Below are 19,666 nucleotides of genomic sequence, written 5' to 3' on the forward strand. Positions count from 1 at the left end.
TTGTATATATCATATTGGTCACATGCAGCATATCGTATATACCGTATATAAAATATTTATTATCTTTCTTAATTTATTTATTTAGAATTTTTTCAATACTAAGTTTGAGTTCAATTATATTTATTATTATATTTGAATTATTATCATCTCTAATTGTGTTTATTTCAATTTATTTATTTAATCATATATATCATACCATACATATCACATTAATCATATATAGCACATCATATTATATCGCATATATCATATTACTCAGATATAAAATGTCATACATATCGTATGTATCTTATTATGTATATCCTATATCAGATATAGAGAGGTTAAGTATGGCACTACGTGGATGGGCCGCGAGAGGCGCTCGCAGCGCCAATCAATTACGGCTTGGAACTATCCAGCGATCGTTCTGGGACAATTAATGCTCCTTGCATCACAAGATACAATGATTAAGCAGTTTACTTTCCATCCGATCGGAGCAACCGCACCCGACACCGCGATACTGTTAATTTTCCTGAAAGGGCTGCGCAATTTTAAGTGCCGTCGAACCGTATCGATGAGCGCTTACAACATTATCTCGATGGCGGTCGAACCGGAAGCGGTAATAAAAGCCTCGCGCCGCCGATAATCGATTCTCCACGGATGCCTTTGCGAAACACTGCCGCTCGTTTAACGGGAAATCTTTAGTCGTACGGGTGACCGTTGCCTTAGCAGAAATAACGCGGCGTTTTTTTGCCCTAACCCAATCAAGTCAATCCATAATTCGCGTACATGCGGACCATGACAGTTGCGAAATTTAAATTCTGGATTTTATCGAGTGAACTGTAAAGGCAGTAAAAATGATGTTATGTGAAAGTTGAAATTAGAGAAGAAATGTTTTTGGAAAAAGAAGTGCCTAACGAATTCGAAGTGTGATTGACTGCTAGAAAAAAATTTTAATTTCGGCATTTACAAAATGCACTTTTTAATGGCAATTATAAATACTGTACACCGTTGTCATCGTGTAGCATTAATCCGCTTTAAAAGCCAAGGCAGAACATTCGCACTATTTAAAATGCATCATGAAACGTAGAAAAGCTTCGAATACAATTTCAAAAAATTCGATTCGTATAATATTGAATATATCAAATAAATTCATTGTAAAAGTTTTAAGAAAAATATACGCGTGAATATCTTTTATTGATATACGTAATATAACATTCTCAAAGCCGGAAATTATTCCACTTTAACAATTGGAATAGAATAAATGTTTGAAGCGTTCAAAGTTTCGATATATATATTGTACGTCCAAGTTTTACTATTTTATTCTTGAATTCACGTTGAACATTCCAATTTTAGCATAACTTTCACTCACGATACATTGTTGCTAATCCACACTGTTGCAAACATATACCATGACTTTCATAACGAGCGATGCATTAAATAATTTCGAAAGTTGAGATCAGACAACTGGATAAATTATACAAAACATATATATCTTTAACAATATTATTATATTAACATAATATTAACTTCGTGCAAACGTTTCAGCATACCATACATAATTCCATCTCCAACAATGTACATACGTACATAATACACTGTATACATCAACTAAAATCACTGCTTATTTCTCATTCCTAACCTAAAAAAAAAAAATCGAAATCAAGTAAACAACTAAACTCGAATAATTCGCAAACGAATTAGGAATAAAAGCATGATCGTATCACAACCATCATCGCACTCGATACACCAATATTTCCAATCCATTTCCCTTCAGACGTTACCCACAGTATTTTCCACGAACAATGGTTCCTGATTTCTAAGAGCGTACGCACGACTCCATGCGAAGTGCGCCGCGTTCGCCGCGCCATCTACGCAGCGAGAGGCGAAGCTCCCAGCGGAAGATCGGAATGAAAGAACTACCTGTTCTATACTAAAGAACCACCTGAAAAGCTACTAATGTAAAGCCTTACCCTTTTGCAAATATCGTGAGCGGAAGTTACCCATTCTCACCTTCTCCGATCTGCGACAGACGGTCATTCGTTATCGAGAATTATTAATTTTACTGCCGCCTCGGACGTGCTTCGGGCCTCTCCGTCGCTGTGCCATTGCACAAACGATTTTGCAGCTTTGCACAGGTGGCTGACTCGTAAAGGGCGGCAGAAACGAGCGTCGCCATTGTACGTGCCAGCGTTGATCGGCGTCTTCGGCTCGTAAAGAGAGCCAGAGAGCCCACAATTCCAACGGTGAGTTTGCTGGGGCCGGTTGCGCGTTCGTAAGAATCATGTCAGATCCGGCATACTAATGCAACGGGCATTACGCTCCACGGGCAATCGATATCCTCCGAACAACAGTCTGTCGTTGCCTGCCGATCCGACGGTTTCTGCATCGCGTGCAGCCAGCTCGCCTAATGATTATTCGATACGTTCCCCGTATTTCCAGTTTTTCCTCTCATCTCGAGGACCGGTTGCCGAGAAGCAAGATCCTTAAACGAGAGTCGGATCGCTGTTGTTCCCTGTCACGTCGCAAGTCAGATGGCTCTCGAGTATTATTCTTTCACCTGTCTACGTGTATAGATCGCTTTGCTCTTGTGGCACGATGGTACTGGGGTAATATCGTGCATTTGTAACTTTTTCGTCAATTATTAAATCCGTCTTTGAGATTTCAGAGACTCGGCTCGAGGAAAGTGTAGTTTATTCGTTACTAGGTTAGGTTAGGATTCGATGAGTGAGGGGAGTGTAGTATTTATTTTGTGAATTATTTCAATATTTTTTCTTAGGTTAGTTTAAATCCTTTGCTGCCAGTTACAAATGAGTGAATTTAATACTGCCATTATGGGAGAATTAATTTAATATATTTTAACGTATAAAATGTAATATCAATAGATTTAATATTTTAATATTATATTTATGTTTAATATTATGTTATATTAAAATTTATTATATTAAAACTGTATTATATTAAAATATAATATCAATTATTTTTTAATTAAATTAAAATATTACATTAAATTAATTCTGGTATTTCATATTTTCCAAATTCGTGAAGCAAAAATATCCAATTTCAGCAGTCACATCTTGTATAAAAAATGATGATATTGTGTGAAATTACTTTTTCTTAAGCTTCGGCACCTACCACTGTTCGTGCCAGTTTTGTGACACCGGAAACAAACACGCAACACTCCGCTACAGAAATTATTGATCATTCTTTGGCGTTAACAAATAACCCATTAAAGGTAACCGTGAAACTCTTGCTGTTCACCTCGATGACACATACGTCCTTTTCTCCCGTTTCTTCTGCTCGTTACGGTGGTTTTGATGGAAACAGGAAAAAACTTGGGTTAATTGGTTCGTACCAAAAGGAATGATGTTATCGCGCGTTCACGGCGTTGAAATTTTATTTTAGTCTCGCTGCTTTTACGTAATCGACGCGGAATCTAGGTCGACAGTCCGAGACTTTCGTGGATCGGAAATTTTTCTCGTGTTCGGGTAAATTGATACGAACGACAATTAACCCGAATATCGAAATAAAAGAAGGGCGAGCCTGATGGCGGGCAGGTAGTTCTTTCGTCAAGTTCCCGCCATGTATACGTCGCTGCTGTTGTTGCAGCTCGTTTCGCTCGCGTACTCGCAGACGTATTTAACGGATCGTACGTACGATTGGCCTCTATACAGCGTCGTAATACGACAAAAACACGCTTGAATTATTTAAGACAGAAAATATCATTAAATCTCGTACCTTTTACGTGTTTTATGCTTCTCTCGTTTTTATTCACGGAACAAGTTAGTACACATATTTTGTCCTTTATTTAAGCAAACAAAATTCGTAACCCAGTTGACGAAACTTGGTGGTAAATTTTATTTGCACTAATTAATTACTTGCGATTGAATTTTCTCTTGCGCGCGAAAGAAATTATTTAACCGGAAGGAAAATTCGCAACCCTGTTGATTAAATTTGCCAGCAATCGAATATTGTATTAATTTATTGCTCGCCATTGAATTCTTTGTTATTCGCGAAATAAATTAATAAATATACTTTGTCCTCTATTTACATAATAAAAGTTCCTAACCCAGTTGATGAAATTTCGTTTGTTTTATTCGTACAAATTGAAAACTCGCGATTGAATTTTACAGTACTCGGGAAATAAATGATCTAAACTCAAAAAATTTGTAACCCAGTTCGTGAAATTTGGTGAATTTTGTTCGTACTAATTACTCGTGATTAAATGTTTCACTACTCGCGAAATAAATTATTTAAACAAAACAAATTCGCAACCCAATTGACGATTACCTAATCTAACCTAACCTAACGCAATTGATGAAATTTGATAACACTTTCTTATACTAATCTGTCAGTCGCTATTAAATTTTACACATAAATAAATTTAAACGATATTTTATATCAAACATTAATAATCCGCCAAAATCAATTGGTTTCCTAATTTCCTGTCAAATTTTATACCACCCACTGGTGGTTGATTTGCTTGATTTATTTATTAAATGAATTTTCCACTTGCATTTAACCCGTTATTTTTCATTCTCTCCACAGTTCGTTCAATTCTCAATTTTTATTAAATCGAGACTGCTAAGCAGCCGGGCTTTTTCAGCCGAGTGTAATCGTCTCATCCACGATTATTCGATAGTTCTCGATCTAAGGGAGGTCATTAAATCCCGGTCGAAATCCATCGAGCAATCTGTCGCGCTTTAATTAGTAATTTTCCAACGAGCATGCAGGTGAAAACGCGAATTCAACTATTGATTCTTCCAGTTGACGAGAGCCGTATTGTTGGAGGCCAGCCAGCGAGTATCGATGATCATCCGTACCAGGTAAGTATTCTAAACGACTGTTGCCGCAATTGGCGAAGATTAATTGGCGAAAATCTGTCAAGCGTAAACGTTTCGTTCACGTTTCACACCAAAACAAGCTTTTAAAAACCGATACCTATCCCAGTACCGCTGCACCCAGCGAAAGTTCCCAGTTAGGCTACTTATTTCACCCGAAGGAAACAACCTGTCTATCTATCGACTCTCTCAAGTTTCTCTAAACTTCCCTTCCTTAACTCCTTATACTGCGACTTTAATCTAATTTTACTGAATGAAGTTACACCAAAATTTTAGAGTTTCTTCAAATTTTACGAATGGTTGAGACACCATGATTGAATATAGCTTTTGTCACAAATGAAGTGCATAATAGTGACACGCACCAGTCACAATAGATTAGAGTCATCGTGGTGTAAGCGATTAAGTTTCTCGAGCCTCCTGTCATCCCACAGAAAATAGGTAAAACACACCATTACGGTCTAACTTCTGAAGAATAGTATAACCTAGCCTAAATGACCGTGTTTCTTCAGACTTCAAATCACACGAGTTCTCTATAAGGAGTAGCTGTGCAGAATTATATTGTAGTTGTTACGTGGACGTCATAATGTACATTAGGGTGTCATAGGTTAGCCATCACCTGGGTAACCCAAGGAGGTGGTGGTTCCTGAGGACCAACAATTTCACGGGCATCCCGAAAAATATTTATTCCCGTTTAATCGTTCTCCAAATCACGATACTTCCACGCTCACAAGTTTCATAGACGCCGGGTAAAATTTGTAGGTGTCCCTTCGATTTAACAATCGGCACGTATGCGGTGGCGCTGTCATTAGCGAGGAATGGATCGTCACGGCCGCGCACTGTGTCCAGAGGTACGCACTTTTCCTGTTTCTCCCCTTTTCGTTAACAAGCGCCATCGATCTCGTTACTCGATACGCGCTTGTGTTACGTATAAACAGCCGTGCAACGTTAGTGAGAGTACTTCCGATTCGTTTCGTTTCCAGCCCGTTCGTTCGATTCTTCTCGATCAAGGTGGGCACTTCTGACCTCAGCGACGACAACGCCACCGTAGCCACCGCGGCAGAAATCATCCGTCACGAAAGGTACGACAGGAGCATTGCAGATTACGACATCGCTTTGATACGGGTGAGTTTATTCCCCCTGTATTCTTCACCTGTCTTTCATGCAACTCGCTGCAGGGTTGAGTTGCGTTATTTTACATGTTGTATGCTGTTATACGAAAAATCTCCGATTTTTCTATCGTGCTGTTAATAAACCTGTAATATACAAACAAAATTCCAACGATCCATTAAACGTTCATTAAATTTATCTCAAAGATAAACACCTAGGCGGGTTCATTTCGAAACATCCAATTACAATCCTTCGACTAATCCCTCAAGAAGCTAATCTTCTGGAGCTGTCAGCAATGCAAAGCAACGACACGTGCTTCCATCGAAATGGATCTCGTAATTAACACGAGAATGAGACGTTACGACGAGAAATGTTTGCGAGCAAATTTTGATTTTACAATCCGCGCAAAAACAGCGTGGAAACCACTTCACGCTCCGTTTGGAGAGAACGAAGCGTAGTAACTGAAATCTGACGCGGTGAGTGAGGTTAGGTGCAGGGCTAGTCGAACTCCGATCGACGAGGTTTATTTATTAACGGGCTCCCCGTGGAATAAAGCCGAAGAATTCAATTACCATTTCACAATCAATTCCGCAATGCACAGACTCTCGCCACGGTTGGCAACACCGTTCAAACCAATTATTGTACAATTTCAGCTGGAAAAGCCGCTGGTGTACAGCTCGCGCGTGAGGCCGATCCTGCTGGCACCGGTAGCCGATCATTATGCGGCCGGTAGTAAGGCGATGGTTACCGGTTGGGGAGTGCTGAGACGCGATGGTCCATTGAGCACGCGGTTGCGTAAGGTCCAGGTGCCACTTGTTTCTAGCTCGCAGTGCTCCCGATTATACCTGACCAGACCGATCACACGAAGAATGATTTGCGCCGGTTACGTGGACGATGGCGGCAAGGATGCGTGTCAGGTAATGGCTTTCGTTAATCACGGCTAATCGCGTGCCACTGATACATTTTTAATGCCGTCGTTAGATCGGTCAGATTGGCTACGTTTGCCTCGTGGGCTAGGCTAACCTTACTAGCTTACTGCTGAGATTTGTGACTGTGTTGATTGCACTTTGCTCTTTCATTAATCAGTGTTATTTTACGTACAAATGTAAAATGGAGAAGTTTAGGGTGTTAATAATTCTGGTTAAATCTCGCGTGAACAAAGGTTTGGAGGTTTTGAGAAGTAATGATGCTTCTTCAATAACAATAGCAACTTTATTAAAAGATGATACTCGTTTACTCAAACTCTATCCTTCACGATACTCTTAAAACTCTCACTCAAAGACTGCCACTGTACAACTGCCTTCTCAGAAGTCTCTCTCAATGACAACTGCCTTCCACACAATTCTCTCACATGCTATATATCCTACGCATGCGTTTTATTTCTAATTTTCAGTCTTTAAGGAAATACCTAGACTTTCTGTGCCATAAATAGTCTTCCCTGTCACAGGTATTAGTCTAAGGCTATACACTCATTTCTTTGTTACTATGTCCAACGTAGGCTACCACCTGGCTGTTTCCACGGGCGTCACAGCCAACTCTGTTGATTGTATTTTTGTCTTTAGACACACGTTTTCGGTGGAAAATGTCAATTATCCATGGTCCTCGGATCTGAAAGCACAAACTCCAGTGCAAGTTGCCACATAGCGACAACCACGGGTATCAGAGCCCGGTAAATTTAAATAGCTATTTGATCAATTTTTTCCATTGCGACAGAATGATGGGTATTTCAAGTGAGATGTCACTTTTGATCGAATTTCAACGCTTTAAGGCGTTGAATAACTTGGGCAGTTACATACATGGTCACGTAGGTTGTGTATAGGGATAAGAGAGGAATTGTTGAGGAATAGTCTGGCTAGTTATATTGAGATAGGTCTGATTTGTCTGATGTAAACGTGGATGTGGGGCATGCGAAGTTTGAAAGCATCTGTAAATTGGATTAGCATTGCACGATAAAGAGAGCGAATTGAGGGATTCGTCGAGATCGAGAACCTAAAAGCAGGGTCTTTGCGACCATCAGAGGTGAAGTCAGGCGAAGCTAGCAGAGTATGTACTTGTGTACATATGTATGTCTCTTCTATACTGTTCCTCTGGCTTCTCGTCTTTACACCGTATCTATGCATTCTAGCCCTCGTTTCATTTTTCGTTATTGTACTGTATCATGCTACGTTATTATAGCAATTCATCGATGCCAAACGGTTTATTTATTGCGCTAATTCGTGCCCAATTTTTATATCATAATGGAATCTGTGTACGATAATAATTATTATAAGAGGTTAGAGTTTAATTTAAGCTGCTGGAATATAATTTAGTTTCATTTTAGGAAAATTCTATCTTGACTAGCGCAGATTAGGAGAAGGTGATATTATGAGATTAAATCTGAGGATAATAGAATAAGGAGATCATTAATATATCCCAATGGGAAGTCAGTAATTTAAAACTTAACCTCACATTTCGTTTCTCTTAACACACACTAATATCAATCCTATACATATGTACACTACTGTACGAAAGTATTTGAACATTAAGATGAGCCAATTTCAATCAGCAGTACAAACACGATAAACTAAAATATTTGAAACAATACTAATATACATACATATCCATATACATGAGAAAAAAGTCCAAAGATTATGTTACTAAAACCAGAAAGCAATTTTGGGGCATGTGAATCACAAATATTCGAAAGAAATGCAATTTTCATTGAATCTTTCTCACTGTGATAAACTTAAGGCGTTTTTCCACGGAACTCACTAGCGCCACCACGCTCCATATGTATAAGAAATGTGTAACTACTTCCTAACTTTATTCTCACGACCTTGAAATTACCTCTTCGTTACATGAACCACATCGTTGTAAACATTTCATACACTTTAAGGACCCGTTCTATTCTCTCCAGCAACCTAGAATAAAATTATCATTTTCGCAGGGTGACAGCGGAGGTCCATTAGTGCAGCACGACAGACTAATCGGAATCGTATCGTGGGGCTTCGGCTGCGCGCGGCCATCTTACCCAGGCGTTTACACACGCGTCACGGTTCTTCGAAGTTGGATCACCATGAAAACCGGTCTATGAACGTCCCATGCCCATCCTAGTCGCAAGAACGAAACGTTATGGCAGCAGTTATGGAACAATTCGTGTTCTCCTTGCCTCGCCGCCGCCATCTTTGTTTGCATATGAAATCGAGCTCGTTTCACGAGCACGGAGTGCATCGATGCATCGAAACTATGGTAGATTTTCTCCTGTAGCATTATTGTGCATCATGGGTATAATTATCTGTTAATAAATGGCATTTCCCACCGTAGCTCGTCCCCCTTTCCACGGATCAATTATCGTACACGAATGGAACCTGACAATTATCCGCGCTCGTCAAAGAATTCTCTTCCTGAATATTTTATTCCCCGCACGGTCGTTAATAACCGGCCAATACCATTCGCCGCGCCTCCCCACAAGATAAACATCGGCTAGATGGCGCTACTGTCGCCCTACGTCGCTGTGTGTTTATTCAAACGCAGCAAACACAGGGAGATCGATAACGAGGCGTGTACAAATTCTAACGATGGCATTGACAAGTAGCCCTGTAATCGTGGCGGTTATTTTTCATCGAAAGTATCCGGTATTTAACCGCGTGTTCCCGGCATAAAAATGCTATCGGACCGCTAATGAACGAGTCGCAGTGGTGGGGTCAGGTCGCAACCGACAGCTGGGGCATTTCTGTGTTTTATCGACCGAATTTGGCATTCGTTATAAGGTACGCGTGTTCGCTGAAACCGCTAATTACTTTGGTCCACGATCGATCATAGTCTCGTTGCTTTGCTTCCCCGATTCGCGAGTTTGAATTTACCGCGCTTTCGGCGGGACGTACACTATCCTAATTCTGCGAAATTCGAATGAAATTATTGTTTTCTACACAATGTACGATAGATACATTCTCGAAACGAGGATAAAGAAGGCGTAGGAATTTCTCAAAATTTCTCCGAATCTCACAGGGTTTCTCTTTTGTTGATAAAGACTCGTGCTCTATCCAATGAAGCGAAACCATGCAGTATAAAGGAAAAGGAATCATCGGCGAGGAAAGAAAAGACGAAACGTAGTTACTGGGCTCCTTGTATTTGCATGAAGCCCTTTCGCAACGTTCGACAAATTTATAGTGTGACATAGCTTTGACATTACAGTGGCGAAATACGAACGAACAAGAACATATGACCCCCTTTCTCGTCCTCGTCCTTTTTAAAGCGAGGAAGCTTCAGCCAACCGTGTGTTCCTAGTAAAGGTTAGCAATGTTGACATTGTAGTTGCGCGAATATCATCTCATGTATAGTGGATACCGGAATTCACCGAGATCCACGCCAGGTAACTGCTGACACGAGTGTATACGCCAGGATGTACCATAGTTTTGCACCCTAATCCATAGGATAGAACGCCAATCAGCGTCTGGCCTTCCATCAGCGGAGCACCTGGATCACCCTGCAAGCAGACAAGGGTTGACAGTTTCAGTGATTACTTGTAGCACTATTCTCTCTTTCTCTCTCTCTCTCTTTCCATCTATCTATCTACGTCTATTAAATGTTTTGCCCATCCGATTTACCGGCAGTCGTAAACGCACTGCTGATTTGAAAATTCGTTTCGTGGAGCAAACGGAAACTGATTATTGGACTTCTATGCACCTTCCTGTCTAACTGAAATAGAACTAGAGACTATTAATTTAGCAGGGATGTTTACCGTTTGAGTCGAACTACTTTCAATTACTCGATTTTTCATTTGAATTTCCGTGCGACAATTTGAAGCGAAAGAAACGATCTTTGGAGGAAGGTATTTTAGAGAATTTATAAACAATATAAAGAAAGGTGAATACTGAGTCATTGTAATTAGAGAATTATATGTGCTTGGTCTGATTGATCTAAATTATTAGGCGACTGTAGTATTAATAAAATTTACTCGAAACGTATAGAAAATCGATAGAATATAGAAATGCTTGTAAATAATAATAAAGCAGTAATAAAAGTGTACTCGAAAGTGAATAAACGAAATAAAATATTCAGATACTTTAAGTAAGTTCTTCTGCATTAGAATTCCCATAATTGAAAAGCTTATTTCGATCAGAATCTCGACTAACTCGTTGAAAATTTGAATATCTCAATCGAGAATTAAAAATTGTTGAAGAACGAGTATGGAAGAACTGTTGGAATTAACCTTCGAAATCGATAAGGAATCCTGCTAGTGTCGATTTTGGAAAATCTGCTCGCGTTATACAATATCCAATTAATAAATGAAAATTCCAATAAATTTCTCCCCTTTTCAAACCAGCCTGCATTCAAAAATCGAATTTCGAGATCACCATGAGTTTATCTGTATTCGGAATGGAGATTAACCAAAAGGGAAAGAATAAATAAATAAAGCTGTGAAGGAACATGAAAGACTATAAAGTCTCGAAAATGGAGGAAAGGAAACAAAAATTGGAAATTAAACCAAAGAAGAAACAGTAAACGAATGGAAGCAAAGGGGCAAGGAAGTTGAGAAAAACGAAAAAATGAAGAAAATTCATCGGCGGTAGAGAACCGACCGAAAGATATTTCTCTTTGTATCATCCCGGTGAATTTTATTGTTATTATTATAACGATGGAACGTGTAGGAATCCCCGCGCTTTATGACAATTTTCTATTATGCTCGGCGAATAATGTTCAGTTCCTATTCAGCCAGCCGTATTCAAACGTTGCTTATAACGCGACGCATCTTTTGTGCCTCGTATCGGCGAACCGTTAGCACGACGATTGTGTCAGAAATGGGACGCAATGTCAGATATCGGCGTTAATGATACCATTGATCGCGTCTATGATTAATTGGGCGTGTTCAAGAACTTGCGAATTTTCGTGGATTCGTCAAAGGAGGAAAACGAGCGAAAAAACCATATTTTTATCGCGATATTTCCTGGATCGTTGAGCACCGATTGGTACATATTCGATGATTTCGTTTCGTGCTTCCAGAAAAATGATATCGAAAGTAATCGGTCGATTCGATGTAAACAGTCCGATTATCGGCGACCGTTGCGCCATCTACGGTACGCACGTCTTATTTACTCTCTCTGACGACAAATATTTTGAAAACTCGTCTGTCTACGTGTTTTTAAAGTCATTTTTATATATTTGTATTTCTGTTATTCTAGCGTTATTATATATATTGTATATCCGTTATTATATGTTTCTCTTATTATTTTATTATTTTCTTCTTTTTTAGTTAGGATAGAACAATTATAGCCAATGGCCATTTATGTAAAGGAAAAGAAATCTAATAGTTTGTCTAATATTATTCTAGAAATATTTCAATTTTAATCTCAAAAATCTTCGATGTTATGGAATGATTTTAATATAATTCAACATCTTCAATATATCGAAATTTGAGGTTAGCTCGAATTGTAGAAGACAAATTAAATTCAAAAATTCTGACTACGAGAAACAATACGGCCTGGATAATATTGGAATACACGATACACACCACCCAATTCGACATATCATTTGTTCTGAAATATGTATATGCAATTACGTCATTCCGCGATTCTGCATTCTTCTTCCTCTTTAACAATGCTGAAACACCATTCGCGACAGTGTGCACACAGCAGACCACGCGCTTCAAAGCCATGAATCCTAAACGAACCAACGATTATTTAACTTAAATTTAGTTATCTGATATTCCTTGATTGAATGCGTACCGAGTATTTGCCGTTCGTTTCACCTGCTAATCATCGATCGTATAAATTTCCATCCTCAATTATCCGCTCTCGTCCAGCCTTTTCGTATTCCGTTCGCGTGCGAGTCGATCGGAGCGCCATCTCTTGATTTACCGGCCAAACTTATCTGCGCATTAATCTCACGCCTCGTCAACATTAAGTGCGTTGCATTTTTTCGACTCTACGCAGTCGATGCCAATATACAAATCAGTCGCGTGTGCGTCCCGACAAACGTCGAATTGCTGCTTAAATACACTGCCAAGTGTAAGAGCACGCGAATGCTAATTAAAACACCCGAGTACAATAATTTTTTCGTGGTCTCCGTTTATTCTTCTACGATTGAAAATTCGTAATTCGACTCGAACCTCGTCGTTCGAGGGCAGAGACAAAGACAAATTCTGGCGAATCTAACGAACGAATGGCGTGTTAATAAGCGATAAACTATGCCGATGGGATCCAAGGAATTTCAATGGCCATTGAATATTCGAAGGATAATATGGGATCGGTGAACGGGTATTGTTGTGTCGCGTATCATTGTTCGGCAAGGAGCCACGTTTCTAAAATTTCGGCTGCGGTTTTTGTTGTTGCCCGATGAATGGTTGTTTAAGTTTTGGAAATATTGGTTAGCCACCATGGGACGTAATTAATTAGATAACAGAATGATGACGCCTTGCATTAAAAATTAGGTACACTAAAATTTACTAATTTTCATATATTGCGAACTTAAAATCTTAACTCAGAAACGTAATTTGCAACAAGTGCGATTCACGGTTTCACAGAGGTACAAAAAATTGCGAGTCCTAATCATTAATATCCAACGTGAATTCTCTGCCACTATGTCAAAAAGAGAAATACAGTTTACAGACGAGGGGAAATTTGCATTTCAATGGCTACCCAAACTCTTGCGCCGTATGACTATGAAACTATTCCAACTTTTTAACTCATTGTCGGAACTTCAAAACCTTCGAATATGCAATTCGACCCGTCTCTACAAAATTTAACGGTATGTTCTTCGCCATCTTTTGCGCGGGAATCGTATAAAAAGGATCCTAATTCAGTTAGCTTAACTACCCCTGAATGACCAACTCTTTCATGAGGAATATCTTCAACCAACTTCAGAAAAGGAGAAGCAAAAATTGATTTAGAAAATGGAAAGTTAAGCATCGAACCGGTACACTGACGTCAAAAATTAGGGAAAATTTCTGAATTGGAGTTAATCACTTTAGCTAGTGAACGGCTGAAACATCTACTCGATCATCCATGCCAAACAGTCAACCGTCCTGTCCGATCCCCTAATTGCACGGCACACAATGACCAGAGTCATCCGTCTTCCTTACAGCCGCGACCTGCCAAACCAGCCTTCAACTCGCGGAACTTCTCACTTACGTGCCACATGCACAGCCTACGCGTTTCATGCCGCGTTTTTGGGGACTCGAGTCCTGTATTGTTCCCGGAAACGGTTGCGCCTGACACCACCAGTCGCGCGACTAACACGTGCATAGCCGTGCACACGGACTCGACCAGGAGACACACGAATGCGGATCGTCGAGTGGCGTCGCGCGTCGACGAGGTCGAGGGATCTCCTTAGCAGACGCTTCAGGATGCTCAAGTGTCGCAGGGTTGTCGCGGCTCACGAACGCATGCGAGTTCTCTCTTCTTCTCTCTGGCTTCTCACCGCTTTCAACTCTCTTGAACCTGGTTTCAGACCACGTTCTCCTGTCTCCATCTTACCTGACACGTCTCCACCCCCTGGGTCATGTTACCGGCGCAGAGCATCCTCTGTAAGATCGGTTCATAGCAGGGCATCGTCAAACTGCAGGTGTCTCGATTTACCAGTGGCACAGCTGTCACCGTGAGCTGAGATTCTGCCGGGCCAGGCTGAAAATTGGCGATCGATGGCATGTTGAGATTTGTCGGCAGGTTTAGGGCAAGGATGATGCTAGCTTAGTGTGATGCACAGTGGGGAAGGACATGGGAATGTGGTGTCTCCGCTCGCGTATGTCACTTGTCGTGTCATGTGTGGCATGTGAAGTACGTCGTGTGACATATCTCGTGTAAATTATGACGTGAAAATTGTGTCATATGTCATGTCTCGGGTAACTTGTGACTTGTGACATGTGACAAGTTTCATATGAGTTAGGACTTGCGACTTCTAACGCGTGGCTAGTATTATACGATTTGAACCTTGTGACTTCTGACGTGTGACTAGTATCGTGTGGTTTCTGATTCATAATTTGGGACGTGTGTCGCGTAATTTGTGACTTGTGACTTGTTACTAGTAATTTGTATAATGTAACGTACGATTTAATACGAATGAGCAGTTGGCGAATGAATAAATTATCACGTGTGTAATATTTGTAAATTACGTAAGTGTTTAACCAAACATTATATTCTAATAATAAATATTATGTATATATATGGATGATATTATTGGTTACAATAGGAGGCAAGTGTAGTTTAACGGAGATCCTGCGGGCGGTGCCTAGGGGATTTTCGGGGAATTTTAAATGGCTAATGTGAATACTGAAAGGAGTGGGGGTTGAGCCTAGAGCAATTAATTAAAGGTGAATAACTGTGGGACTGTGAATTTCAGTTTTCCATAAACAAATTAAAATCTACGTGTACTAATAATTGAAATATTGGCATCGCTATGTAGTATTAACTATGAAAAGCACAGCTTGGAATTTTATTATATTAACAAAATCTGAAATATCAATGAATAAATTGAAATTCACGTTTTTTAATTAAAGAATAAACGAAATAGAACTAGACGTATACATACAATCATCAGTCAGCCATTAATTCCCTATTAATCCCTATAAATCTAAAAGAAACATTCAAAAAATCGTAGTATAACACACACATATATACATATACATTTATTATTATTTTTTAATATTCAAACATAAGGACCTCCATAAAATAAATATCTTTATGCTATCGTTGGATATTATTCGATTTGTTCCTTTCAAAAACATCGCGAAACAGCGTTCGCGCAGTTTTGTCCGGGCGTTAACGAAATTGGAAACCACGTTGTTGCATGTTTCTTTATTCGGCAATTGAAAATTGCACGGCATAAAGGGTGTACACGTTTGTTTTTCGCTATTCGCTTGATATCGTATCAGGTCTAAAATGGAATCAGATATCGTGATGAGAGTGAATATTTAGTGAACGAGTTTGCGTTTTAATGATCGCACGATGACACGGAAAGATAATCAGCGTCGGGCATAAAACGAATGACCGTTCGCAACGATTTTGCATCGCAATGCAATGCTGAAAACACATCGCGTTTCGCCCGTATTTTACCACGTTATCGGCGCGAATATTTTTATCCGTTCTGTTCCGTTCGTCGAACGTAAGAAGAGACGAACATAACCTCGCAAGTTTCACGCGAATACAAAGCCGAACAATTAATGAGTAGTGTCTACGCTTTGTAAGGTTTCTGCCAAAATGGCCCTAGTTTTAAGTTATTAATTACGTGGAAAACGACGCTTACCTTAGTCTGCCTCCATCCAGTCACGAAACATGTCGTTCCATCATCGAGCTCGTAGTCCTCCTTTCGCGGAAGTCCTATTGGTAACAATTTTTCTCCGTACTGAACAGGAATCTTCAGCTATGCAAATATCACACAATCAGAGACTCGCGTTCAAATATTTCCTAACACGATTCGCGTATAATCATAAATTTCACGATTTTTCTTTTTTTCTTTTTTGGCAAACTTATTTCCTGCGTTTCGACGGTAATCTCTATAGTAATTAACATCATACGCGCAATTGACACGCGTCGAGTCCAACTTCCCAATGATACATCACTGCGAGACATTTATCGAATTTTTCACGCGTCCACTGGTGCATTGCTGTTTGGCAATCCTCTCTATAACGAGTTATTAATATTTCTGCACCGCCGATAGTTCGATTTAAAATTGTCAAAATGGCCGATAGAGAGATAAATATTGCAAAATTTCGGTAAGAAATCATCGGGCAAAAATTCTCGCTAGAGGAAGGGATTGGAACAAATGCCCTCTATATATGTGCCTGTTATGCGAAACGTTTATGGTCCACGATACCGGACAATGCTCAAATTTTTATCGTATCGAAAAAATTTATCGACGGCTTATTAACGCCAATATATTAAATTTCATTCTCCCAATTTTTTTTACGCGAGAATGTGTACATGCTTCCAACTCTTACATATAGTAATAAAATGTTATATTTCAACGAGTGAGTTGAAGCACTCGTATTCTATCTCGTTCGTTCAAGGTACATAATGGAACGTCAATTATCCGAATTAATCGAGAGATTAATAATATAATCAAAATTCGCATAATCGACCTTTACTGTGCTTTAGGTTAACGTTTCGCTTAGAAGGGGATCCTAGTGTGGAACGTTGAAAATGTGCGTACTTTGGGAATTTTTTTCGAAGGAAGCATTCACTTTATCACTTTCTAAATTATTGGGTTTTATGGAGCAACTATTGGAACATAAGAATGTTTTTCTTTACATTTTAAAATCGAAAATTTTTGAAATGTGGCAGTTTTGAAGGAAAAGTAGAACTTTTCACAAAAGTTTTACGTCCCTTTATGTATAAAATGACTATTTAAATTATTTTTTTTTATTTTATACGTTCACCTTGTAGTATATGTGTCGTAGTACATGTATGCTAAATTTAAAGTGAATTAGAAATCTAATTTTTCAAATATTTTTCCCGCCAGTTTGGAAAATGTGCTCGCATACTTGCACGCAATAAGTGTATTGTGGAATCCTTAATATTTTGAGGATTAAATTGAAAATTTAGTATACTCTGGGAATATTGTGCTTTTGATTAAAGCAAAAAGAACAGTCGATTCTTTTCTGTCTACACCAGGGTTTCCCCTTAACCTAACCTCGTCGTTTAAAACACGAAAGTTTCGTTGTTGACTTTTTCGTCATCGAGAATAATGGTATCGTCTTGCAACGTGTCTCGTACCTTGATTAAAGCAAGATCATTTAGTAGGACGTATTTGTCGAAATCATCGTGAACTAAAATGTTACCAGCTTCCACTTTATCTCCATCGGCATCAAGTGTCGACGAGCGCACTCTGACGGTTACCACGGACGGGTCCGTGCTGTAATCAAATACGTCGTGTTATTCGTCGCAATTTGTGAAAAGTCCCGTGGAATGCCAATACTCACAGAAAAACGCAGGATGCCACAGTTATCACCCACGATTCGTGCATCAAGGCCCCACTGCACACATGACTTCCGTATTTCTCGATCGACACCTGCAGTAGGCGAAGAACCGTGGGCCAAAGCGTGCAATTTGAGGTTATGTTGAGTCACGCGACGGATTACGGTATGTTCCCGTGTAATATGAATTTATACAGAATGAGATTAGGCTCTTCAGGGACGAATTTGAGTTAACGTTACAATGATTTCATAGCAATGAATATAATAATTGTTGAGAAACGTACACACGTGTGCCAGTATCCCTGAAGAGGTTAGGTTTGATAATGATTGGAGCAGTCTGAAAAAATGATCTTTCCATCTCACTATCAAAATATCTAAGTCAAGTACAAGTCCTAACTCTATTTTCTCAAACACGTTTCATGATTAATCACAATGTTCAAACAATAAACGATATTTTGACTTACGTGATAAGGATACTCCGTGATGTTCACATACTTCACGTTATCGAATCCATGAACTGCACGAAACAAGAAAATTTTTACACGAAATTGTCTACACAACTTGAAGATTATTCCAAACGTTATTAACCCTGAAATACTATTCCCTATTTATTCTTTAAACATGGTCCATTATTATTTATATTGAACAATCTTGTACTTCCAAAAAAATTCACTGTATTATCCTCATTATAGAAATTAATCGAAATGGTTCTTAAATTTATAGAATTCTAAATCAATTAGACTCTACTTCCACTTCTACCATGCTTAATAAAGAAAAATGTTGACCAAACTTAATAATCATAATTCTTTCCTTATTTTCTCGGATTTATTTTTTCTTTTACTCTATAGCAAACCAATTTGACGCCTCATGTTATACATATGTTATAACATTTCACACCCAAGAAGTAATAGTAAGATCAGATAGCTATTATCGTGTTTGGCCGAAAATTTGTTGGCATTATATGTACACAGATATAATATCGCAAGGTTAATAACAACTTACCGTTCGCGAAAAAGACGCAGAATAGGAAGACTATTTTCTGAACCATCTCAACGTCCATGGACGAGAAGCAACGGATAACTGGTTAGACTGATGCAGCTGGAACCGGGTGAAAAGTTGTCGATAGCCACGTGTGACCAAATATTTCGGCGATAAGCGGACGTTATCGATCATTATCCGTTTTTCGGAGGTGAACTTCAAAGGAACTCGATTCACGTATCTCAATAAATTCAAAGAAAAAAGGGTTCGGGTCTCGGGCAGAAAAGGATCGACGCGTCCGAATGTACCGGCGAGATCACGATTAACGATATCGTATCGTGACCGAGATAATGGAACAATCGTGTCAAGATTAGTCACATATCCAATTTGAAGCCATTTGCAACTAATTGGTCAACCGTACTTGATAAAACGTATTTCTTGTATGCATCGCGTGTGTACTTGACGCATTTTCGAGTATCTAATCGCTCGTTCCATTTTATTTGTCTTTGTTCTATAGAGATCTTCAACGCACCTTCTTATCGAATCGATCGAATGAAGTGAGACATTCGATATTAAAGAAAAGTGCATTCAATGGATTATACCGTGCAAATACTGAAATAATTACAACAACGATTGGACTATAAGTGGACAATCTTCTGTGGATTTGTTTTGACCTTAGAGCGATAGCGCAGATATGTACATTAAAATGACTACTAACACAAGTGGTGATGAACGTTAGATTGACTCCGTATCACTGCAAAAGTAGACTTAAAGTTAAATTAGTAGTTAGTTAAACGACATTCTTTTCTATGAATGTTGTGCCTTATCTTCTCAATATGGTTAGTAGTGACGTAGCCGCTTACATTTGCTTCGT

General features: G+C 39.2%; 2 protein-coding genes across 2 annotated transcripts; one reads left to right on the top strand and one right to left on the bottom strand.

Moving 5' to 3' along the window:
• Window positions 1-3,561: 3,561 nt before the first annotated feature.
• Window positions 3,562-9,000, top strand: LOC108547094 (trypsin-7). Its single transcript, XM_017899456.1, has 6 exons — window positions 3,562-3,628; window positions 4,747-4,805; window positions 5,580-5,668; window positions 5,801-5,942; window positions 6,581-6,844; window positions 8,854-9,000. The coding sequence occupies exons 1-6, from the start codon at window positions 3,562-3,564 to the stop codon at window positions 8,998-9,000; spliced, it is 768 nt and encodes a 255-aa protein (XP_017754945.1).
• A 1,236-nt stretch (window positions 9,001-10,236) lies between these two features.
• LOC108547067 (trypsin-4-like) lies at window positions 10,237-18,874 on the bottom strand. Its single transcript, XM_017899424.1, has 7 exons — window positions 18,817-18,874; window positions 18,279-18,331; window positions 17,821-17,909; window positions 17,615-17,753; window positions 16,146-16,262; window positions 14,381-14,527; window positions 10,237-10,392 (listed from the first exon to the last, which is right to left on the bottom strand). Exons 1-7 carry the CDS (start codon window positions 18,872-18,874, stop codon window positions 10,237-10,239), a joined length of 759 nt encoding a protein of 252 aa, XP_017754913.1.
• Between the last annotated feature and the right edge of the window lie 792 nt (window positions 18,875-19,666).

The sequence above is a fragment of the Eufriesea mexicana genome, unplaced genomic scaffold, assembly GCF_001483705.2.
Source record: "Eufriesea mexicana isolate 0111107269 unplaced genomic scaffold, ASM148370v2 scaffold474474840, whole genome shotgun sequence".
NCBI classification, from domain to species: domain Eukaryota; kingdom Metazoa; phylum Arthropoda; class Insecta; order Hymenoptera; family Apidae; genus Eufriesea; species Eufriesea mexicana.

Excerpts from the sequence above, each read along its gene's own strand:
- LOC108547094 (XM_017899456.1), top strand. The coding sequence starts at position 3,562 with ATGTATACGTCGCTGCTGTTGTTGCAGCTCGTTTCGCTCGCGTACTCG. Across the intron at positions 3,629-4,746 it reads GCAGACGTATTTAACGGATC|TTGACGAGAGCCGTATTGTT; the intron begins GTACGTACGATT and ends TGATTCTTCCAG. Across the intron at positions 4,806-5,579 it reads TCGATGATCATCCGTACCAG|GTGTCCCTTCGATTTAACAA; the intron begins GTAAGTATTCTA and ends TAAAATTTGTAG.
- LOC108547067 (XM_017899424.1), bottom strand. The coding sequence starts at position 18,874 with ATGGACGTTGAGATGGTTCAGAAAATAGTCTTCCTATTCTGCGTCTTT. Across the intron at positions 16,263-17,614 it reads ATGATCTTGCTTTAATCAAG|CTGAAGATTCCTGTTCAGTA; the intron begins GTACGAGACACG and ends ATATTTGCATAG. Across the intron at positions 14,528-16,145 it reads CTGGATGGAGGCAGACTAAG|CCTGGCCCGGCAGAATCTCA; the intron begins GTAAGCGTCGTT and ends GCCAATTTTCAG.